Below are 25550 nucleotides of genomic sequence, written 5' to 3' on the forward strand. Positions count from 1 at the left end.
CCTCGTGGACAACAAGTTAAACATGAGCCAGGAATGTGATGTGGCGGCAAAAAAAGCCAATGTCTAATCTGTCTCTTTTTTTAATTGCTTTACCGAGAACAGGAGACAGTCTTAATCCAGGTGAGGCCTGACCAAAGAAGAAGGGAATGGGTCTATGACTTCCCTCAATCTGGACACTATCCTCCTGTTGATGCAACCTAGAATTTCACTGGCTTTTTAAGCTGTAGCATCTCACTGTTGACTTAGGTTCAGCTTGTGGTCTGCTAAGACTTCTAAACCTCTTTCACATGGAATATTTTCAAGGCAGGTCCCTTCCAATTTGGGGTCATCTGCACATTTGATAAGGGCGCCTTCTATTCCATCATCCAAGTCACTGATAAAGACACTGAATAGCCCTGAAAGGCCCAAGACAGAACCCCTTGTGTGGCACCCCATTGGTGATCACTGTATTCTTGAACACTTAAATGTCCATTTCAAAGCCAAAAGTGGATTTCTGGGCACTTCTTATTTCCATTTTTGGTTTATTTCTAACCCCTTTGGCATTTCTGGGAAGGTGTGACATCCCCAGCCTTGCCACAAAACCCCCCAAAATCTTTTGTCAGTTTCACTGAAAGCTGCAGATGGAGCAGACAAGTGCAAAAATCCTCTCCGGGCGCAGAAAGTGGAGGAAATATGGAACTTCTGCCACTGAATAATATCCGCACTATGCTTTTAAAATAAGCAAATAAATAAAACAGCTTCTTCTTCACCTTCCTCCCACCAGAAGCCAACCCTAACTTGCAAAAGCATCATCTCGCTGAGAAATTGGAGGGGGGCAAAGGGGGAGAGGAGACGTGATATATGCCTAAAGAGATGCACGCGGCCCCCGCCCCCGATTTTCACTGCAGGAGCCTTTCATTTCCAAAAGCGGGAGGGGAAAAATATGAGCAAAATCAATCTTCTCTTCGAGACGAGCTGCTGAAACAAGCGAGGACGGTGAAATACGGCGCAGCATTACATTTTATAATGTCTTTCCTGCCACATGCAAATTGCATCAAAAATACTTAGAATTAAATAAGAGGGTCATAAATAACAGCAAGGCCCGGGAAAAGTGAGGAAATAAAGACAGCAGAAAAATGAATGTTTTCACTTGGGATTAGAAGCAAGATGAAGAGTTGGCAGAAAGTGCGGGACGTACAATAAGCGAGGCAGCGGAAAGAGATGGGCGCAGATGGGTCCATTGTCATCTCAGCAATCTGCAGAGGGCCTGACGCAGGCAGAGGACGCAAAGGGATCAGGATTACGCTAGGGCTGAAATGCGCATTTTAAAGGTCAACAAAAATAAACAGGGTGTTTATGTCCATAGCAAAAGGAAGAACAAGGAGATGGGAGGGCCGCTGCAATGGAAAAATGCAATCAGGGAACAGAGAAAAAGCAGAGTTACTCAACACCTTCTTTGCCTCGGTCTTCTCTCTCCCAAAAGGTTATCAGGTCCCACTTTTGGAGAGGATGGAGCAGAGAAAGCAGGAGGGGAAAGGCAGCACAAAAGAGGTAAAGAGGCAGCACAGGAACATCTGGTTACATGAAAGGCACTGCAGACTCCTTCAAACAGAGAGGTCAGCCGTAGCGGAGCACCTGATGAACCAGCCTGGACACAGCAGATTATTTGAGAACACAGAAATGCTGGACCACTCTCACAACCACCATGTCAGACGACACAGAGAAGCCATTGAAATACACAAGAAGCATGTGGACAATTTCAACATAAAGGCGGAGACCATGAAAATGAACAAAATCTGGCTACCAGTATTAAAAAACTCTAAAATTACAACAGCAACACAGCAGAGAGGAAACAACCAGGCACATCTTAACACCTCTCAACAAAACATTTTCCCAGGTTCAGCCAGGCCTTCAAATGCTAATGAAGGTGATCAGTTGAAACATTCACACCTAGCTTCAGCAGAGAAGAGCTCTGTGCCCCACCCCAGCCATTCCACAGATATATAAACCCATTGTCCTAATGCCAACAGACCTCACTACCTCTGAGGATGCTTGCCATAGATGCAGGCGAAATGTCAGGAAAAATGCCTCTAGAAGATGGCCATATAGCCTGAAAAAACCCACAAGAACCTAGTGATTCCAGCCATGAAAGCCTTCGACAATACATTGAACATCTGGTTAATCTAAAAGGAAGGAGAAAGAGAAGAAGAAAGAGGACCCAAACAATGACCTAGATCAATAGGAGCCTAGTGTCTAGATCCAGGGAAGTCATGCTCCCCATGCTCTATTCCTCTTTGGTTACACCACACCTGGAATATTGTGTCCAATTCTGGGCACCACAATTGAAGAGAGATATTGACAAGCTGGGATGTGTCCAGAGGAAGGCGACTAAAATGATCAAGGGTCTGGAGAACAAGCCCTATGAGGAGTGGCGTAAGGAGCTGGGCATGTTTAGCCCGAAGAAGAGACGGCTGAGAGGAGATAGGACAGCCATGTATAAATATGTGAGAGGAAGCCACAGGGAGGAGGAGGGAGCAAGCTTGTTTTCTGCTTCCCTGGAGACTAGGACACAAAACAATGGCTTCAAACTACAAGAGAGGAGATTCCATCTGAACATGAGGAAGAACTTCCTGTGAGAGCCGTTCAGCAGTGGAACTCTCTGCCCCGGAGTGTGCTGGAGGCTCCTTCTTTGGAAGCTTTTAAATAGGGGCTGGATGGCCATCTGTTAGGGGCGATTTGAATGCAATATTCCTGCTTGTTGGCAGAATGGGGTTGGACTGGATGATAGCCCATGACGTCTCTTCCAACTCTTTGATTCTATGATTCTATGACCACCCAGTCAGCCTGACATTGAAAACATGAAATATTCTGGAGCAGATCATTCAAGAGGCCATCTGTAAGGCCATGCTCACTAAAAAAAAAAAGCAGGAAGAACTACAAGGAGGCTGTTTGTGAGAAACTGTGTCATCAGTGCCTGCATTACCCCTGAAACCAGTATCCTTTTGGAATAACCTCCCTTCTTTCTAACTAAGATGGAAGAGAAAGCAGCTCCGTGATATTTTTCCCCTTCCTCACCTCTATTGTACTACAAAGAGGGCTCACCTGTCGCCACCTATGATGAGAGCTCCCAATTGTCTCTAAACAATTTGAGAAGAAACCAGTTGATTTCTTAAAGAGTGTAAGACAGACCATTAAAAGAGTGATTCTCTGAAGATGCCAGCCACAGATGCAGGCAAAATGTCAGGAGAAAATGTTGCTATAACACAGCCACACAGTCCAGAAACCACACAGCACTCCAGTGATTCCAGTCTTCATGATAAAGGCTGTTGAACAATGGAATATGCTTTCTGGAAGTCTCGTTCTCTGGAGCTTTTAAATCAGAGCTTAATGGTATTCCCCATAGTAACCTATGGATGTGAGAGCTGGACCATAAGGAAGGATGAGCAAAGGAAGATAGGCGCTTTTGAACTGAGGTGCTGGAGGAAAATTCTGAGAGTGCCTTGGACCATGAGAATATCCAACCAGTATATACTTCAGGAAAGAAACCCTGACTGCTAACTGGAGGGAAGGATATTAGAGGCCAAGATGAAGTTCTTTGGCCACATCATGAGAAGAAAGGAAAGCGTAGAGAAGAGAATGATGCTGGGGAAAATGGAAGGAAAAAGGAAGAGGGGCCAACCAAGGGCAAGATGGATGGATGGTCTCCTTGAAGTGATTGGCTTGACTCTGAAGGATTTGCGGGTGGTGACGGCCGACAGGGAGCTCTGGCATGGGCTGGTCCAGGAGGTCACGAAGAGTCAGAAGCGACTGAATGAATAAATGACAACAACAATGGCTATCTACTGGGAAAGCCTTGGGAGTGTCTCCTTGAAAAGCAGGAGGTTGGACTGGATGCCCTTGGGGTCTTCAATGGCCACCAAGTCCAGTTCTCCGAGAGGTATGTCCAGGTTTGCAGCTGCCACTTCAGAAGCCAATCTCTCCCCATTGTCTGTAGAAGTCTTTCTCCCAGCAGGGAGTCCAAACTCAAGCAACATCACAGCTACAAGCAGGCGCTGCGCTGGTGCCGTTCCCAAACTGCCAGGCTTTGTGGAAATCAATCTAGCCGAAGTTCCCTTAAGCAGGAACGCTTGCTCCCTCCGTAATGACTCTGGCTAATGCTTTAACTGCTTTCTGGCTTCCGACTGAAACTGTCAGATGAAGAATAAGTCTGCTGGAGCACGAAACTCCGGGCCCTGCGCGAACAAATGGATCAGAACACTGTTATAAAAACATTAGTTGAGTTTATTAGGCCCGCATTCAGCTGCCCGGTGGAGATTATATTTACAAGGGAAGGGAGAGCAACCGGCAGAGACCCAGCCAACACAAAATGTCTCTCCAAACAAAGGATCAAAGCATCAGTGAGTTGGAAGAGACCTCATGGGCCAGCCAATCCAACCCCCTGCCAAGAAGCAGGAACCATTTTCAGCAGAAGCCATAGCCCACCAGCCACAAACAAGACACATTTTCATATGAGATGCTTCCAAAAGTTGCCAATGAAGTGATATCCCATATTTGCACACTTTCAAGGGGCGCAAAGACCTCTTTTCCTTCCTGACTGGTAAAAGTTAAATACAACCAGCTTTCCATATCCGTGGATTCTTCAGCCATAGATCCAACCATCCAAGAATATAATTTTATCCTGAAACATGCCAAGCAAATAATAGTTTTGCCATGTTATGATGTTACTGGAGCCCCGGTGTCACAATGGTTTAAACCCTTGTGCCATCAGGACTGATGACCAACAGGTCAGAGGTTTGAGTCTGAGAAGAGTGGGTTGAGCTCCCTCTGTCAGCTCCAGCTCCCCATATGGTGACATGATCGAAGCCTCCCATAAAGATGATAAAACGTACAAAACTATTAACTATTATTTTATTTTTTGCTCTTTTTCGCTACAACTTCCCTTCCCCTTTCGGCCTCCCCCCCTCTCCAATTCCCTTTCCTTTCCCTGCACTACATACCCGGGGGTTTTTTTTCTTCTTTTTTTCTCTTTTCTTTTTTTCTCTTTCTCTTCCCCCCTTGTCTCTTTTTTTTTAATTATCTCACAGAAAATTCAATAAAACATATTTTTTTAAAAAAAAAAACAGGCATCCTCTGGGCAACATCCTTGCAGGCAGTCAATTTTCTCACACCAGAAACAACTTGCAGTTTCTCAAGTCGATCCTGACACACACACACACACACACACGAAGATGTCATTGTGTATAACAAGACTTGAGCATCCAGTGTCTTGGAACCAAACCCTAGCAGACAAGATTGCAAATCACAGAGCACAAAAGGCACAGCAGACTAATTCAGCCAGAGAAGTCAGTTATAACAGAGCACTTGATGAACCAACCTGGACACAGAATACTATTTGAGAACACAGAAATTATGGACCACTCTTGCAACCATCATGTCAGACTACACAGAGAAGACACTGAAAGCCACAAGCATGTGGACAATTTCAACTGAAAGGAGGAAACTATGAAAATGAACAAAATCTGGCTACCAGTATGGAAAAAAAAAAACCAGAATCATGACAGTAAATTAAGAGTACCACTCAGAAACAGGGAAATTTCAGACAGCAAACAACTAAGTGGTAGTTAAAACATCCCAAACAGAGGGTGCCTCCAGGCAACAGAAGCTAGATTACCTCTCTCACACAAATCCTGCAGCAACAAACCAGGGATGAGCTTGAAGCACTGCCTAGTTTGGAAGAAGTCAGCAATGCCATCAACCAACAAAAAAATAACAAAGCCAGCAGACCTGATGGGATCCCTGCTGAAATCTTTAAAGAGAGAGAACCTGAGCTGACACAACAACTCTATGCAGATACTCTCACTGATTCACTTCCTACCTTCAGGGCTACTCAATGTTATTCAAGTTTTCTGACTGCAACATGTGCTTTAAACAAGTGTTAATAATAATAACAACAAAAACAACAACAACTTTATTTATTATTATCTCACCAGAAGGACTCAGGGCGGCTTACATAGGGACTAGCCCAGACAACATGGTTACAATATTACAGACTAAAATATAAAAACAATAGCAGAAAACAGAATAAAACAACAATATAACATAACAAAATATGAGAACCACCATCAACTAACAACCAGTGAACCTGAAATAATAAACAATTTCTGGGCATGGGTGGGCAAATCGGTGCACTAGGATAGGACTGGTGGGTAAAGTCTGTAAGTCAAATGACATTGTTAGGGATTAGCAGGCAGTGTAAAATTGAACGTTATGACTTTGGGTACTTTCTTTCCTCTACCCTGGACATTCTTCCACAGGTATATATCTACTCCACTTGCTTCACTGCCAACAGAACCTCTGAAGATTCCAGCCACAGATGCAGGTGAAATGTCAGGGGAGAATGCTGCTGGAACATGACCATACAGCCTGAAAAACTCACAGCAACCCAGTGATTCCAGCCAGGGAAGACTTCAACAACACAAAGAAGCTGGGGTGTTGTAGGTTTTTTTCGGGCTATATGGCTATGGTCTAGAGCAGGGGTCCTCAAACTAAGGCCCGGGGGCCGGATGCGGCCCTCCAAGGTCATTTACCCGGCCCTTGCTCAGGGTCAACCTAAGTCTGAAATGACTTGAAAGCACATAACAACAATAACAATCCTATCTCATCAGCCAAAAGCAGGCCCACATTTCCCATTGAAATACTAATAAGTTTATATTTGTTAACATTGTTCCTCATTTTAATTACTGTATTGATTTTAAGTCTTTTTACACTACAAATAAGATATGTGCAGCATGCATAGGAATTCATTCATATTTTTTTCAAATTATAATCTGGCCCTCCAACAGTTTGAGGGACTGTGACCTGGCCCTCTGTTTAAAAGGTTTGTGGACCCTTGGTCTAGAGGCATTCTCTCCTGACGTTTCGCCTGCATCTGTGGCAAGCATCCTCAGAGGTAGTGAGGTCTGTTGGAACTAGGAAATTGGGTTTATATATCTGTGGAATGACCAGGGTGAGACAAAGGACTCTTGTCTGCTGGAGCTAGATGTGAATGTTTCAACTGACCACCTTGATTAGCATTTGATTGCCTGGCAGTGCCTAGAGCAAACTTTTGTTGAGAGGTGATTAGATGTCCTTGTTTGTTGTTTTGCTGTTGTAATTTTAGAGTTTTTTTTAATACTGATAGCCAGATTTTGTTCATTTTCATGGTTTCCTCCTTTCTGTTGAAATTGTCCACAATACATTGAACACAAAGAAGATTGTGATCAAATCCTAGGAAGAATTTACTGATTGTAAGAGTGTTTGGATGGTTTCCATGGGAAGGGGTCTTTCAACAGAAGCTGAATGCACATCATTCAGCGGCTGTTTTAAGGGTGGATCTCCTGCACCAGCAGAAGGAGGGTTGACTAGATGCCCTCTGGGCATCCTTTTGAACTCTAGGACTACATGTAAAAGAAGTGGGGGATGAAAAAGAGGAGTCTCGCAGCTCCTTTGAGACAGTCAGACTTATTCTAGCACAAACCTCCTTGGAATCACCATCCATTTCCTCAGATGTGTTGATGGAGCGCAGCCATGAATCTGTGCCTTCATTTTCTCAATTCCAGAAGCCTTGAGGTTTGTGCGGAAGTGGGAGCCCCCTGCCAGGCACAGAAACGCGCCTCTGATTTAAGGGTCTTATGCATCCCCGGTAAGCAGAGGAATGATGGCTCTCTAATCTTGGCAACTGTCTTATATACAAATCTTCATACTGCAAGGCACCTGGCATTCTGAGTGAGTAAAACCTTGTCTTTGGAAGCATTGCACTCATTCCAGGGGAAAAATGTATTTTATTGGGATTTATTCCCTCTTTTATGTTTCTCAAAGTTTTTTTTCTCTCTCTTTTCAACTAGAAACTACAGAATGCTTTGGGTTTCTGGGCCAACTTTCCCACTTCACAAAACCTTTCCACTTTCCGGCGGTTTTTGGTTCAGAGGCAATAATTAGGAACAAAAAGATACTAATAAAGTAGAATAATAATAATAGGGAATATCTTCATTTTTGAATTTTCAAGGACAAAACAAAAACTCACTTAAAAGAAAAATGAAGGGGAATGTCTAACGGGGAGTTTGGATTTACATGTGTGAAGTAGCAGCTTTCAAAGCCAATATGGTTCCAGACTATATCAATAGGAGCATCGTGTCTAGATTGAGGGAAGCCAAAGTTTGCCTCTATTATACTTTTGCACCCTCACCTGGAATAACAATTCTGGACAATATCCAGTTCTGGACAAGGATGGACAAGACGGAAGGTATCTAGAGAAAGGATACCAAAATGGTCAAAGGCCTGGAAACTATTAATCCCTCTAAGGAGCAACTTCGGTATGTGGTGCTTGGAGAAGAGAGGGATGAGAAAAGGGGACATGACAGCTATTTCAAAATATGTGAAAGGATGTGTCTTGAGAAGGAAGCAGGTTGTGTTCTGCTGCTTTGAGACTAAGATGCAATTGAGCCATGGACTCAAATTACAGGAAAAGAGATTCCTCCTAAAAATTGGAAGATCTTTTTGGCAGTAAGAGCTGTGTCAGCAAATTTGGAGTCCAGTGGAGTCTTCTTTCTTCTCTGGAGCTCTTTAAGCAGAAGCTGACTGGACATCTATCTGGAGTGGTTTGATTTTATCCTCCTTCACGGCAGAAGGGGCTGGATTGGATGGCCCTTGGGGGCTCCTCCAGCTCTGTGACGCTAGGGACCATGACATCCATGCTCTTGGTGTGCCATGATGTGTAGAATCATAGGATCACAGAGTTGGAAAAGACCCCAAGGGCCATCGAGTCCAACACCGTTTTGCTACAAAGGAAGACATGACCCAAGTTTTCTTAATTGACAGCCATCCAGCCAATGCTTATGAACTTCTAGTGTTAGAGACCCTAAATCGGGTATTCTTAGGTCTGTGTCACGGGAGCACGTAAGGAAGGAGACAGTCCCAAAAAAGGATTAAAAAAAAGGTTTATTTTAGTTTCTTCATAAAGAAGTCGGACAGCCACGTTAAGTGCACACAGGCACCAATGTTTGCGAATGACTGCAGCACCCGTCCTTGATTTCTCCAAATCTTTATACCCTTCAAGTAAACAAAGCAAAATGGAAAGTACCTTTGATAGCTTGACCTTTTACTCTTTTCCAACACCCCCTCTCTCCAACTTGTTGATTATCAGCATTTTCTTGCACCTGGTCATCTGAACCTTTGTCAAAACCACAATTTGTTCTTTCCTGCGCTTCACCGCAAACCTATTTCCTATGTAAGCTTGCTAATCTTGCACCGGCAAGGAAGGGTACATTTATCCTTTACTTTGTTGCTAAAGCTTAAAAGGTAAAGTTAGTCCCCTGACATTAAGTCCAGTCATGTCTGACTCTGGGGTGTGGTGCTCATCTCCATTTCTAAGCCGAAGAGCCAGCGTTGTCCGTAGACACCTCCAAGGTCATGTGGCCGGCATGACTGCATGGAGCGCCGTTACCTTCCCACTGGAGCGGTACCTATTGATCTACTCACATTTGCATGTTTTCGAACTGCTAGGTTGGCAGAAACTAGAGCTTAGCTATCGCTAATTTCACTCAAAGCCCCTTTCACTAGAAAAGGAGATGCCATCAGACTCCCAGACAATGCTTTCCAGTCTCGAACAACTCTTAAAGTCAGGAGGACCTTCCTAGTGTTTAGGTGTGTGATGTGTGTATTGAATGAAATTGAATGATTGATGGGATTTGACGAAGACTGAAAACACCATCCTAAGAAGAATGAAGCATGGAAAACTGCAAAAAAACATGAACTGCTGACAGGACCAGAGACAATGATTAACTCTTGGTGGAAAACAGCATGTTTACAAAGTCAAAGACAATGATTCTTCAAGCTAAGGAAGTCAAACAATGCCTGTATCTGTTAAGAAATGCCAAGGAAAGAAATGCCAAGGAAAGCCAGTATCTGTTAAGAAAGGAAAACAACATCTGCCTGGAACTAATGGAGTCAGCAAGTTTTAGCTGGAAAACAACTTGTTAGTCACTAAACAACATCAGTGAGAAATACGCTATATAAGAGACTTTCTTATTTTCCAAAAGTGTGGCAGACAGTAGGGTCTGTATACCTGCCTCTTTCTCAAAGAGGGATGGTATACCAGCAAAATGCCAGATTTGCAAGGAACGTGATCAGGCCCACGTTCAGTTCCCTTCTCCAGGAGATAGAAGAAGGGACGGTAACCTATGCATGGAGAATGAATGAATTATGAATGAGTGTTAAGAGTGTATGGGACTGTTTCCCCTTTTGTTTGTGTAACCTATGTAGTTTGTGTGTCTACTTTCTTTCTCTGTAAAATGCCTAATTCAACCTGTCTGGAAACAGAATAAAATAACCCTTTTAATGCTTAAAAATGGCAGGTGGGATCTTTGCTTCGATTGTGTCTTCCTTCCTGGTGAAAGGGGGCTGAATTGATTCAACACTATGATTCAAGGATTCCAATCATGACCTGCATTTCTGAGATCCCATGACAGAGGACAGGATGGAAATAGTTAAATAAATGAAGAGGAGAAGTCTCCCTCCTCTTCCAGGATCAGATAAACAAGGCAGAGCCAAGCAGAGAAAGTAATTTTTCTGTCAAAAGGAAAAGAAAAAGGAACAGCAGTACCAAAGAGAAAGGGAGAAAAATAAGGAGAAAGGATGAATGGAGCTCAGGATTGGGGACTTATTTTTGAAAACAATGAGTGGTGCATCTACCTTCAATCACCTCCTGCCTTACAATTGTCCTGTTTCTAGTCCACCCCTCCTTCTCTTCCGCTGTTTGTGCAAAACTGCAGCATGTATTTCAGGAACAATATCAATTATTTAAAGGGGCTGGGCTTTTGAATACTTTAAACCCTATTTGTTATTAGTGTGAAGCTTTAACTTCCTTTTAAAATGATTTGTGCTTTTAACGGCATCAATAATTTAATACGTGTTTTAATATGTATAATTCATTGTGTTTTGGCTGAAACTTCTTTGCAATCATGTTGGAAGCGGCAGCATTTTAGTCCTGGCAGAAAGAGAGAGAAACAGTTGGATCCTCCACTTTTGTAGACTTAACTTTTGCAGACTTGATTAATATGTCCTCCCAGGAAATGCAGCCCTTCAGTGCAAATCTGTGGTCAACTTCCATCAGGGACTGACCACAGAATTATGCTAAATGATCTAAAGACTCCTTAAGAGAAAATGTGTTCAGGAATGTCCAATGTGTCTCTTTGATCAACCTCTGGTAGAACTTGACCACAGAGTCACGGGTGAGAACCTAGAGATTCCTGGAAAAGTGTTTCCTCCAGAAATATTGGTTGTCTCTGTAGGAATATCTTGCTATCTACAGGAGAGTGAAGGGAGAGAGAACATGAAGGTCGATGCTCAGGTAAGGTTTAGAAAGGCAGAAATGGGTTGGACTGCACAGCAGAAGGCGGTTGGACTGGATGGCCCCTGGAATCACTCCTATTACTATTATTATCATCATTACAAAGGCTGAATGGTCATCTATATATATAATATTTATTTATTTAAAACATTTATATTCCCCTCTTCTCACCCCAAAGGGGACTCAGTGCAGAGCACAGCATGTATACGGCAACATTCAATGCCGAGACACAAATTCATATACGCATACGTAAACATTAAAAACATTTATCTCACTATTAAAATACACCATTTAAAACCGTCCTAGTCATCCACGTCAAATCTAATTGGCCTGGTCATCTTTCCCATTGCTGCTTTATTGCCCTGTCCTGAAAGCTTGGTCCCACAGCCAAGTTTTTACCATCCTTCTAAAGGACAGGAGAAAGGGGGCTGACCTGATCTCACCAGGAAGGAAGTTCCATAGCCGGGGAGCAATCACCGATAACGCCCTGTATCTCGTCCCCACCCATCGCGCCTGTGACAATGGTGGGACGGAAAGCAGGGCCTCCCCGGAGGATCTTAATCTCTGTGATGGTTCATAGGTACACACACATATTTCTTGGGCCTCCACAAGAAACTTTTGCTTTAAAAAGGGCTCAGCAGCTGAAAAAGTTTGAGAACCCCTGCACTAGGTCCTCCAGAGTGCCCCTAGGATCAATATCTAATGGGAGCTGTCCATAGATTCACACTGGAGGACCTATAGATTTCTAGAAAAATGATTTCTTTGTGGATTTTCCACTTTTTTGGGGCTCTGTGACCCTAATCCTAGCAAAATGTTGAAGGTTTGCTATAGCTCAATAGATACCATATCTTCAGGCACCTTATGGTGACCACATTTCTGTGTACGAACCCATACAAACTCTTTGATCATTTGGAGATGCCATGCACTCACTCCCGCCCCCATCGCAGGCATGATTGGTGGGGACGAGGGAGAGGGCCTTCTTAGTGGTGGCCCCCTGACTCTGGAACTCACTTCCCAAGGACATCAGGCAAGCCCCCACATTGGCAGTCCTTAAGAGGAGCCTGAAAACGTGGCTGTTCCAGTGTGCCTTCCCTGAATAAAGGAAACATTTCCCAGCAAAATGTCCTCAGAAGCACTTTAACTATTCGTTGGATTGCGCTCCCTTCACTCCTACCAGATATATCCTACCTTTGTTCATGCCCAGCATTTATTTTTTAATCTTAAACTATTACATTCGGCCTGGCCATAGGTTTTTAAATCCTTTTGTGTTACTATTTATTGGTTATTGTTTATATATGATTTATATTAATTGTATTGTATTTATTGTTTTTGTTTATTGCTTTTGTTTATTGATGTACTGTTGAGCTTGGCCTCATGTAATCGGCTCCGAGTCCCTTGAGGAGATGGTGGCGGGGTATAAATAAAGTTTTACTATTATATTATTATTATTATAGGTATACACACACATTTATTGAGCCTCCATGAGAAACTTTTGCTTTAAAAAGGGCTCAGCAGCTGAAAAAGTTTGAGACCCCTGTTCTAGGTCCTCCAGAGTGCCCCTAGGATCAATATTCAATGGGAGATGTCCACAGAATCACACTGGAGGACCTACAGATTCCTAGAAAAATGATCTATTTGTGGATTTTCCACTTTTGTGGGGTCTGTGACCCTAATCCCAGCAAAATGTTGAGGGTTTGCTATAGCTCAATAGATACCATATCTTCAGGCACTGTTCTGTCACATGCTGGGCTTGAAATGAATTGCTTTTAAAACAGCAATTAAAACAACTTTAGCCCAGTGGGAAGCCAGGCGGCCCAAAGAGAAATTCTTAAGGATTTTCACCATAAACAGTCTTTAGAGGGCTTGTGAAATATAACAATGCCTTTATTGATGAACAATCAACAGAAACTTTTTTTGTCTTCAAAAGGTTAAACAAATGCTTCCAGGCTTTTGTGCAACTGGTGGCTTCTAACTGTTACTGTTACTTTACTCTAAAGGAAAATCCCTTTCCAAACTTCTCCCAGGCTAACTGTGAACCTAAACCTAACTGATATGGGTGCCACTACCGGGTTGAACTGCGTCTCAAAGCACCGAGTGGACCTACCAGTAGGCCTGTAGTCACTTCAGCTGGAATTCTTAGATGTTCAAAGCTGTTTTTCCCTCCAAAATTCCTCAGAGCTTTAGGGCTGTTTTCCTGGGAATCTTTGGGAATCCTTTTGGTCTTAAGTCTTAAGGGTTGAAGCCTTTGTACAGGAGAAGTCTGTATACGTCCTGTACATTGACTTTCCTTGCTGAGACTGACTGAAAATGGCTCCCTTCCCTTCTCAATTGTCCTGAACAGGGGGCGGAACCAAACTTAACGATGATGGACAGGGGACCTGCCCTATAACTGCAAACTTTAACAGGAAACCACCCTTCTGCAAAATCCCAAGCCTTGGGCTGCAAACAAACACTTAATACAAGGCAAATAAAGTGGGAGCTTCTGGTACAGTTGTACCAGCACAGGCACCTTATGGTGGCCCAAAGGTGAACCTCTGATGAGGGGTTCTTGGAAAGATTTGTTCAGGAAGAGTGTCTTTGCCTTTCTTTGAGGCTGAAAGAGTGTGACTGGCCCAAGAGCAACCAGTGGGGTCCCAAGGCCAGCTAGGATTCGAGCCCTAGTCAAACCCACACGTACTTGCAAATACACATCCTATCAGTCGAGAATTTCATGAGAAAAGGACTCAAGGGCCATAGCCGATGCTATATAATTTCGCTCCATTACCTGTGAAACCGACATCAGCTAAGAGCCCCCCCCTTCCAAACAGCCTCTGTGTGATAGAAAGCTTATTACCCAAACAGCTCCAAATATGAGACAATCAACCATTGCGCACCAACGCTCTGCCTTGTGCCACCCGTGTTTCAAGTACAAAGAAGTACAAATCAATAGGAAAAATACAGTAAGCAATTCAATTTGAGCGCGATGCTATCAGGGCAGTGACAGCGTCACTTTTCTTTCTATTCAGGAAGAACAGCATCAAGGTGCAGTGTTTATTAGAAAGCAAAGAACAAAACTCAACCAGAACAGGACACGGAAATCAATTCTCAAAATAGCTTGACGCAGAATTGAAAGGAAGCGTGAGGAGTTGATTGAGAAAAATGGCGAGGGCGGTGTTTATTCTGAAAAGCCTTCGAGAAGTGAATGTTTTTGTAAAGCAAACGCTTTTAACAGGATGCTGCTCTGCATTTAATTACACTTTATCAAAAACTAGATTTGCTGTTCATTCAAATCGTTATGTTTAATTTTTATTGCAATTGATAATTTCATAATGGTCTAAACTCTGCTGCTCAACCTCAATAGCTATTGATAAACAGTGCGTCAACACACAGAAAAATGCCAATGATTCGAAGGGTCTGCTCCGGTTGGAACTACAGAATGAACTCAGGTATAAGTCAATCAGACACTGAAGTTGAGGGAAAATTTTGGGGCCAAAATTATGGATTATGCTGTGATCTGTGGGTAAATCATAGAATCATAGAATCAAAGAGTTGGAAGAGACCTCATGGGCCATCCAGTCCAACCCTATTCTGCCAAGAAGCAGGAATATTGCATTCAAATCACCCCTGACAGATGGCCATCCAGCCTCTGCTTAAAAGCTTCCAAAGAAGGAGCCTCCACCACACTCCGGGGCAGAGAGTTCCACTGCTGAACGGTTCTCAGAGTCAGGAAGTTCTTCCTCATGTTCAGATGGAATCTCCTCTCTTGTAGTTTGAAGCCATTGTTCCCTTGCGTCCTAGTCTCCAGGGAAGCAGAAAACAAGCTTGCTCCCTCCTCCCTGTGGCTTCCTCTCACATATTTGTACATGGCTATCATATCTCCTCTCAGCCTTCTCCAAGGCTAAACATGCCCAGCTTCTCTTCAGGCTAAACATGCCCAGCTCCTTAAGCTGCTCCTCATAGGGCTTGTTCTCCAGACTCTCGATCATTTTAGTTGCCCTCCTCTGGACACATTCCATCACATTCCTGGCTCATGCCAATCTCTGCTCCTTGCAGACTTTAGTTCAACACAATCTTCCCACATAGAGTGGTGTCTTAACTTACAACTCACTGTTATATTCAATCTGTTCCTGGATTGAGCACTGTGGACTCAACAATGAAGGATCTGGACCAAACTTGGCACGAATACGCAATATGCCCAAATATGAACACAGGTGGAGTTTGGGGAAAATAGACCATGACATTTGGAAGTTGTAGTTACTGGGATTTATAGTTCACCTACAATCAAAGGGCATTCTGAACCCCACCAAGGACAGAATTGGGTCAAACTCCCCACACAGAACCCCCATGGCCAACAGAAAATACTTAAGGCCATCCAGTCCAACTCTCTTCACTAAGGCAAGAAAATGTAATCAAAGCCCTCCCAACAAACAGCCATCCAGCCATAGATATTAGGGCTGGTCAATTCGTTTCGTTAATTCGTAATTCGTTAAAAAATTCATTATTTTTTGAATTACGAAACGATTACAAAACTTATTTTTAAACCTGGAAGTGTTTTTAAATATCGAAACGGCAGGCGCCAAAATTTTTTGTATTTCCGTCCATTTCGGAAATACGTAAGATGGCCGCCTGGCTTGCTGGGAGCTCTCCTCTCTCGGCGCCGGCTGAGCAAGCGAGAGGGCGAGCAAGAGGGCGAGCGGCGAGCGAGAGGGCGAGGGCGAGCGAGAGGGCGAGGGCGAGCGAGAGGGCGAGTGAGAGGGCGAGAGGGAGGTCTCCTTCTCTTTCTTTCATTGGCTCAATGCTGTAGCATCCTGGGAGTTGTAGTTTGGCAGCCTGGGAAAAAGAGCCCCTCCTGGAAGGAACTCATCCTAGCGAGAGGGCGAGAGGGCGAGCGGCGAGCGAGCGGCGAGCGAGAGGGCCCGCCAGAGTGAGTGCCTGCCTTCCCTCAATAATAATTTCTCCTCCCTATTCTACTAAATTAATAATTAAATTTAAAAAATATTTTAAAAATATTGAAAAAAAAGGGTGCCATCTTTACAAAATGTTTTGTAAATATTTACGAAATTTCGTAAATACCGAACTTTTTTTTTGGAAAAATTTGTAATTATTTTAAATATCGAAACAAAAAAACACCCCAATTACAAATCGATTTTAGAAACAAATTTTTGCGTTGTTACCCAGGCCTAGTAGATATAGCTAGATATACATGATTCCCACCTACAGATGTAAGAGCTGGATCTTAGGGAAGGCTGAGCGAAGGAAGAGAGATGCTTTTGAGCTGTGGTGTTGGAGGAAAGTTCTGAGAGTGCCTTGGACCACAAGAAGATCCAACCAGTCCATCCTCCAGGAAAGAAAGCCCGACTGCTCACTGGAGGGAAGGAGACTAGAGACAAAGTGGAAGTCCTTTGGCCACATCATGAGGAGACAGCCAAGCCTAGAGAAGGGAATGATGCTGGGGAAAGTGGAAGGCAAAAGGAAGAGGGGCCAACCAAGGGCAAGATGGATGGATGGCATCCTTGAAGTGACTGGACTGACCTTGAAGGAGCTGGGGGTGGTGACAGCCGACAGGGAGCTCTGGCGTGGGCTGGTCCATGAGGTCACAAAGAGTCGGAGACGACTGAACGAATGAACAACAACAACATGATTCCCATACATAGTATCATAGATTTAAAGGGACCCCTAAAGAAGGACAATTATATGTTGCATGTTCCAGAGTGGGAAATCAGACAACCCCCACATCAACACTGACAAAGAAACAGCAAGAAATACTGTTTACCCACAACAATAAAGAAATTACATATATTAAAAACCAACACTTTCTAATTACTTTATTTTCCAGATCACCAGACTGGGCCACAGCAACACGTGGCAGGGGACGGCTAGTCTATATAAATAAAAATGTAATGTTTGTTTGTGGGATTAACATAACTCAAAAACCACTGGATGAATTGACACAAAATTTGGACACAATACATCTCTCAGGCCAACAAGTGACCATCACTCATAAAACACTAAAAACACAGCAAAAGAGACTGAAAAAGCAAAAAAAAAACATTACAATGCATGCTTAAAACCACACATATATACGCAAACACACATATATACACATACACACAAATATATACACACTCAAAACACATTTACACAGACTGGGCCACAGCAACGCGTGACAGGGGACAGCTAATATCTATATAAATAAAAATGTAATGTTCGTTTGTGGGATTAACATAACTCAAAAACCACTGGATTAATTGATATGAAATTTGGACACAATACACCTATCAGGCCAACAAGTGACCATCACTCATAAAAACACTAAAAAACACAGCAGAAGAGACTTAAAAAGCCAAAAAAGCAAAAAGATGATACAGCGCATGCGCAAAAACGACTCTCCCTAGCAAACAAAACACACAATAGCATATCCACACTCTCTTTTGGACTACAGCTCCCAGCATCCCCTAGACCAGGCCTTTTAGGAGAGGAGGATGATCCAAATGCACTGCTTCCAAGCTGCAAGCTTTCTTCTCCTTGGATTTCTTTGAGAGCATCCTAATCCCTGCATATTTCCAATTTCCTATTCCTGGATTGCAGGCAACATTCAATTAAAAGCAGAGCAATAACAAATTACAATTTAAAAAGCATAAAACAGCATAACAATAATAGACAAGCATCAAGCAATAAGAGACTAATTTTGAAAGGGGGGAGAAGGCCAATATACGAGCTGATCAAAAGATAATTGGTTGATGGAAATAGGGTGGATGGAAACATAAAAATAGCATAGGAAATAGCATGAAAACAGAGCAATTCAACAGGATCAGAGTCAATTCAGGTTAACTTAAAAATCTGAATAGTAATGTAATATAGAATTCAGGTTGAATCATGATTCAGGTCACGATACAAGTCGTATGTCCTAAGAGTTGTCAGCTGAAAGCATGATGAAACATCCACATCTTTAATTCCTTGTGGAATGTGGCTAGGGAGGGTGCCAGTCTAATCTCCCTGGGGAGGGAGTTCCAGATATGAGGGGCCACCACCGAAAAAGGCCCTTTCTCTCGTCCCCACCAGCCGCGCTTGAGACGAGGGCGGGAGTGAGAGAAGAGCATCCCCAGAAGATCTTAAGGTTTGCATGGGCTCATAGGGGAGGAGGCGGTCGCGCAGATAGGCAGGTCCTGAACCGTTTAGAGCTTTATAGGTAATAACCTACACCTTGAATTGGGACTGGAAACTTATCAGTAGCCAGTGGAGCTGTTTAAACAGGAGGGTTGACCGCTCCTTGTAACTTGGTCCAGTTAACAATCTGGCTGCCGACCTTTGCACCAGTTGTAGTTTCCGAACCGTCTTCAAGGGCAGCCCTACGTAGAGTGCATTACAGTAGTACAATCTTGAGGTAACTAAGGCATGGACCACCATGGTCAATTCAGACTTCTCGAGGTACGGTCGCAGCTGACGCACAAGCCTTAACTGTGCCAAGGCCCTCCCAGCCACCGCCAACACCTGAGCATCAGCACTGAGTCCAAGAGGACCCCCAAACTGCAGACCTATGTCTTAAGGGGGAGTGTAATCCTGTCAAACACAGGTTGCCACCCTATACCCCGTTCGGCCAAGCGACTGACCTGGAGGACCTCTGTCTTGTCAGGATTCAATTTCAGCTTGTTAGCCCTCATCCAGCCCATCACAGCAGCCAGGCAGAGGTCCAGGACCTGAGGGGCTTCCTTGGATTTTGGTGGAAAGGAGTAATAGAGTTGTGTGTCATCTGCGTAAAGATGGCAACAAACTCCAAAATTCCGGTTGACCTCACCCAGTGGTTTCATGTAGATATTGAAAAGCATAGGGGAAAGAATAAAACCTTGCGAGACTCCAAAGGTCAAAGGCCAGGGGTCCAAGCAGGTATCCCCCAGTTTCACCAACTGGGTATGGCCCTCCAGAAAGGAATGGAGCCACTGCAATGCAGTACCTCCAAGACCCATTTCGGAGAGCCACCCCAGAAGGATACCATGATTGATGGTATCAAAAGCCGCTAAGATGTCCAGGAGAACCAACAAGGACACACTCTCACTGTCAAGTTCTCTGCTGAGGTCATCCACTAAGGCGACCAAAGCCTTCTCGGTACCGTGACCAGGCTTGAAAAGAGACTGCGATGGATCCAGAAAAAGGGAGGGAAGGTTAGTCACAGCAACGCGTGATGGGTACAGCTAGTAGTGTAATAAATCAACATTTGCAAAGGCTACTAAATAGGCTGATTTCCCAGTTTGTGGAGTACAGATGAAGTGATTTCTGCATAGTCCGCTGTAATCACTGCAGGTTATTGCTAACAGATTTCTGCAAATGGATGGTGCTCAGGAGCCTTTTACTGTTACCAATTTTTTGTATCCCCAGCACTGAGCTAAGAAGACCCTATTTGGGGTTGGGACCTACAGTTTAAGAAGTAGTGCACTAAACCACTCATTTCCCAGCCTACCAATCACATTTCACTGGAGTACAAGTGAGCAAAAGGTGCAAAACCTAACCTACATATTTTGCTACTCCTGACATTGGAGATTTGAATAGACACCATCATCATTACAGGACCTTAGAGTTAGAAGAAACCCCAAAGGCCACCCAGTCCAAACCCATTCTACCATACAGGCAAATACAACTAGAACACTTACAGCAGATGCTTAACACACATACAGAGAGAGAAAGAGACTCCACTGGACTCCAGAGCAGCAACCTAATCCACTGCCACTCTACCTGTCAGGAATGTTTTCCTAATATCTTTTTCTGCAATTCCAATTCAATTCAAATTTCTGAACAGCCTCTGGCTCCTCCATGATGACAACAGCCTTGAACAGCAATGGCTCCCAAAGTGACCCATTTAAGGTGGAATCAGATGTCAAACAGGGATGTGTTATTGCCCCAACTTTATTTTCCATTTTCATTGTTATGATATTGCACCTTGTTGATGGGAAGCTTCCCAGCGGAGTGGAAATCATCTATCGGACAGATGGCAAGCTGTTTAACCTCAGCAGGCTGAAAGCCAAACCAAGGTTACAACAACATCTGTTATAGAACTCCAGTATGCTGATGACAATGTTGTCTGTGCGCATTCAGAAGAAGATCTACAAGCCACTCTAAACACCTTTGCGGAAGCATACGAGAAGCTCGGCCTGTCATTTAACATCAAGAAAACCAAAGTGCTCTTCCAGCAGTCACCGGCCAATCCCTCTCCAATGCCAGAAAAACAGCTTAATGGTGTCACATTAGAAAATGTTGACCATTTCCGCTACCTTGGCAGCCACCTCTCCACCAAATTCAACATTGACACTGAAATGCAACCCCGCCAGAGCTCTGCGAGTGCAGCATTTTCCCGAATGAAGCAGAGAGTGTTTGAGGACCGGGACATCCGTAGGGATACCAAGGTGCTTGTCTATAACACTATTGTCCTCCTAATCCTGCTATACGCCTGTGAGACATGGACAGTGGGAGAAGGTGCAGATCAAGAATCTGGCTCCACAGTCACCTACGGACCCACCGCCAGAATACTACACTTGGAGGACCATCATCCTTGGCATGTTTAGCCTGAAGAAGAGAAGGCTGAGAGGAGACATGATGAGAGCCATGTATAAATATGTGAGAGGAAGCCACAGGGAGGAGGAGCAAGCTTCCTTTCTGCTTCCCTGGAGACTAGGACGCAATGGAACAATGGCTTCAAACTACAAGAAAAGAGATTCCATCTGAACATGAGGAAGAACTTCCTGACTATGAGAGCCATTCAGCAGTGGAACCATCTGCCCCGGAGTGTGGTGGAGGCTCCTTCTTTGGAAGCTTTTAAGCAGAAGCTTGATGGCCATCTGTCAGGGGTGCTTTGAATGCAATTTTCCTGCTTCTTGGCAGAATGGGTTTGGACTGGGTGGCCCATGAGGTCTTTTCCAACTCTATTATTCTATGATTCTATGCTCATTGGAGGGAAGATTAGTAGAGGCAAAGATGGAAGTACTTTGGCCACATCATGAGAAGAAAGGAAAGCTTAGAGAAGACAATGATGCTGAGAAGAATGGAAAGGAAAAGGAAAAGGGGCTGGCCAAGGGCAAGGTGGGTGGATGGCATCCTTGAAGGGACTGGCTTGGCATTGAAGGAGCTGGGGGTGGTGATGGCTGACAGGGAGCTCTGGCCTTGGCTGGTCCATGAGGTCACGAAGAGTTGGAAACAACTGAATGAATAATAATAATTTTTAAAAGACCTTTATTTGTACCCCGCTACCATCTCCCTGGGGAAATTAGATCAGCGACATCCCTCCTTTCCTTTAGAAGGAAATTAAAAACATGGATTTGGGACCATGCGTTTGGACAATCTGGCAGATGAATAAAGGACTACGACGACTGATAGGAATAGATAATGTAGAACGAAATATGGACTCTGAGTTGGCGAACGCTGAGCTTGGGATTGGTTTATTGACTGTGATATATATTGATTGTTTTAACTGTCTTAATTGTTTTAATTGCTGTTTTACACGTTTATTTGTATTATTGTGTAGGAATCGAATTGTGCCTTTTTGTAAGCCGCTCTGAGTCCCCCCTCGGGGGTTGAGAAGGGCGGGGTAGAAGTACACGAAATAAATAATAAGTCTCCCCAAGGGTTGTACTGGTCCATTTAGTTATATATATATAGATAGATAGATAGATAGATAGATAGATAGATAGATAGATAGATAGATAAAGCCCGACTGCTCACTGGAGGGAAGGAGAGTAGAGACAAAGTGGAAGTCCTTTGGCCACATCATGAGGAGACAGCAAAGCCTAGAGAAGACAATGATGCTGGGGAAAGTGGAAGGCAAAAGGAAGAGGGGCCGACCAAGGGCAAGGTGGATGGATGGCATCCTTGAAGTCACTGGACTGACCCTGAAGGAGCTGGGGGTGGTGACAGACGGCAAGGAGCTCTGGTGTGGGCTGGTTCATGAGGTCACGAAGAGTCGGAGACGACTGAACGAATGAACAACAACAACAACTCCCCAAGGGACTCTGTGCGGCTTACATGAGGCTGAGCTCACAATACATCACCAAAAAACAACAACAGCAGTAATACAAAACAATAAAATAAAGCTCATAAACAAAAAAAATAGGCAGTAAACATCGACAATAACACAATAACATTTAAAAACCAATGGCTGGGCCAAATGTAGTAGTTAAAATTTTAAAAATAATGAACAACAACAACAGATCATAGAATCCTAGACCTCATGGGCCCTCCAGTCCAACCCCATTCTGCCAAGAAGCAGGGATATTGCATTCAAATCCCCCCTGACAGATGGCCACCCAGCCTTGTTGCTACTAAGAGATTGCAACGTACTTTATCTAAGTTGTTGTAAGGATCAATGTTGTTTGTGCTATAACTTTAAGTTGTTTTAAGGTTCAAGGCTGTTTGTGCTACAGCTGTTTCAGTTGATTGAAGAGTTAATTGAGAGTGTTATTTTCATGTGTATAAAGATAGCTACTGTGTGTTTAGTTCTTTGCCATTGTGCCTTTATGCTATTGTGCATCTATGCCTCTGTGCCGTTCTGCTTTGTGTAAGCCGGGGACTATGCTGCAGATGTCCTGCGAAGACACAGCCATGAGAAGAGGACAAGGATTCCTGCTTATCCCAGCTGAGTAGTGATATCTCTCAGAAGATATTGTTTCATGTTACTTTTGTGGAAACAGGAATCCTGCTACTTTGTTTTTGTATGCTGCCAATACTACAATATTTTCTTTTCTACTTTAAGCCGAAGTCTCGTGTGTTTTTCTTTTATGAGTAATTTCATCACACACACAGTTAACTGGGCTAGAGTCAATCTGCATGCTACTCATGCTAACGCAAGACAAGCCTCTGTTTCAAAGCTTCCAAAGGAGGAGCCTCCACCACACTCCGGGGCAGAGAGTTCCACTGCTGAACGGCTCTCACAGTCAGTTCTTCCTCATGTGCGCCAGCTGCGCCCATACCTCGGGAAGTCTGACTTGGCCACGGTGGTACACGCTCTGGTCACATCCCACCTTGACTACTGCAACGCTCTCTACGTGGGGCTGCCCTTGAAGAAGGCCCGGAAGCTTCAGCTAGTCCAGCACGCGGCAGCCATGTTACTAACAGGAGCGGGACGCAGGGAGCATACTACGCCCTTGTTGTTCCAGCTCCACTGGCTGCCGATCTGCTACCGGGCCCAATTTAAGGTGCTGGTGTTATCCTACAAAGCCCTAAACGGTTCTGGCCCAAAATACCTTTCGGACCGCATCTCGGCCTATGAGCCCACGAGGGCCTTGAGATCGTCTGGGGAGGCCCTTCTCTCGATCCCGCCTGCTTCACAGGCACGTTTGGCGGGGACGAGAGAGAGGGCCTTCTCGGTGGTGGCCCCCCGGCTGTGGAACACCCTCCCTGTTGACATCAGACAGGCGCCCTCCCTTATGTCTTTCCGTAAGAGCCTGAAGACATGGCTATTTGAGAAGGCATTTAACTGAGTGCTACATTAATTGGTAATGACAACTGGAACGGAATATGGATTACGAGATTGGTTATGATTCTATGATGAGACGGAGCGGATTATTTTAGTGTAATTATATTATTGTGTATTAGTGATATGTTGATTTTTCGTTATTGCTTTATTGTAAATTGTCTTTTATATGTTGTACACCGCCGTGAGTCGCCCTAGGGCTGAGAACGGCGGTTAACAAATGCAGCAAATTTTATTTGTCGTGTCAGAACAACCAGTCTAACAGAACAAAGCAAACAAACAGAAAAATACACAACTTGTGAGTTTGGTAGCTGGTTAAATGTCCTTTGACCAGTATCTGGCCACTTGGAGTGCTTCCGGTGTTGCTGCAAGAAGGTCCTCCATTGTGCATGTGGCAGGGCTCAGGTTGCATTGCAGCAGGTGGTCAGTGGTTTGTTCTTCTCCACACTCGCATGTCGAGGATTCTACTTTGTAGCCCCATTTCTGAAGGTTGGCTCTGCATCTCGTGGTGCCAGAGCGCAGTCTGTTCAATGCCTTCCAAGTCGCCCAGTCTTCTGTGTGCCCAGGAGGGAGTCTCTCATTTGGTATCAGCCATTGGTTGAGGTGCTGGGTTTGAGCCTGCCATTTTTGGACTCTCGCTTGCTGGGGTGTTCCAGCGAGTGTCTCTGTAGATCTTAGAAAACTATGTCTAGATCTAAGTCGTTGGCGTGCTGGCTGATACCCAAACAGGGGATGAGCTGGAGATGTCTCTGCCTTGGTCCTTTCACTATTGGCTGCTACTTCCCGGCAGATGTCAGGTGGTGTAATACCGGCTAAGCAGTGTAATTTCTCCAGTGGTGTAGGGCGCAGACACCCCGTGATAACGCGGCATGTCTCATTAAGAGCCACGTCCACTGTTTTAGTGTGGTGAGATGTGTTCCACACTGGGCATGCATACTCAGCAGCAGAGTAGCACAGCGCAAGGGCAGATGTCTTCACTGTGTCTGGTTGTGATCCCCAGGTTGTGCCAGTCAGCTTTCGTATGATATTGTTTCTAGCACCCACTTTTTGCTTGATGTTCAGGCAGTGCTTCTTGTAGGTAAGAGCACGGTCCAAAGTGACTCCCAGGTATTTGGGTGCATAAATAAACATTATTTATTTATTTATGCAGCGAATAAATAAATAAATAATGTTCAGATGAAATCTCCTTTCTTTCATAGAATCACAGAACCCAAGAGTTGGCAGAGACCTCATGGGCCATCCAGTCCATCCTCATTCTGCCAAGAAGGAGGACAATCGCACTCAAAGCCCTGGCTGTAGACACAGAGAGAGCTCATTCATGCTGAAACCCCACATAATCCCACCCTACGATACCAATATGGGGGTCCCACCTGGTAGCTGAGCAGCTCCCCGACGTCCATGCCTTCCCTCTTTCCTTTCTTTTCCTTCCCTGAAGAGAAAAGACACCGAAACAGAGAGAGAAGGAGAGAGAGAAAGAAACAAGCCCGGTGGTGTAAGCTGAGAGACTCCTTGTGCTTCCGGGTGTCGCGAAACGTCGCAAAGCGGCGCCGTAAAGCGAAGGGAAGGCCTTGATTGGCCCGCGCTGCCGTCAAGCGAAGGGCGCGCGCGGGGTGAAGGTTCGACCAGATTCCAGCAGGGGGCCGTAATTCGCCTAGGAGCAGCGCGCGCAGGAAAAGCAAATACGGGAATTTGTGTACAGGGTTAGTCAAAATGAATAGGCCAATTCGGGTACAATTAATATTCTTATTGGCC

At 44.4% G+C, this 25550-nt stretch overlaps 1 protein-coding gene across 1 annotated transcript in view; it reads right to left on the reverse strand.

Moving 5' to 3' along the window:
• CTNNBL1 (catenin beta like 1) overlaps window positions 1–25335 on the reverse strand; it is a 209361-nt gene extending 184026 nt beyond the window's left edge. The window contains exon 1 of the mRNA XM_067468297.1: window positions 25169–25335. Coding sequence (XP_067324398.1) covers window positions 25169–25198 — 30 coding nt within the window. The 5' untranslated portion in view covers window positions 25199–25335. The remainder of the gene's footprint in view (window positions 1–25168) is intronic.
• Between the last annotated feature and the right edge of the window lie 215 nt (window positions 25336–25550).

Source organism: Anolis sagrei, chromosome 4, assembly GCF_037176765.1.
Source record: "Anolis sagrei isolate rAnoSag1 chromosome 4, rAnoSag1.mat, whole genome shotgun sequence".
Lineage (NCBI taxonomy): Eukaryota > Metazoa > Chordata > Lepidosauria > Squamata > Dactyloidae > Anolis > Anolis sagrei.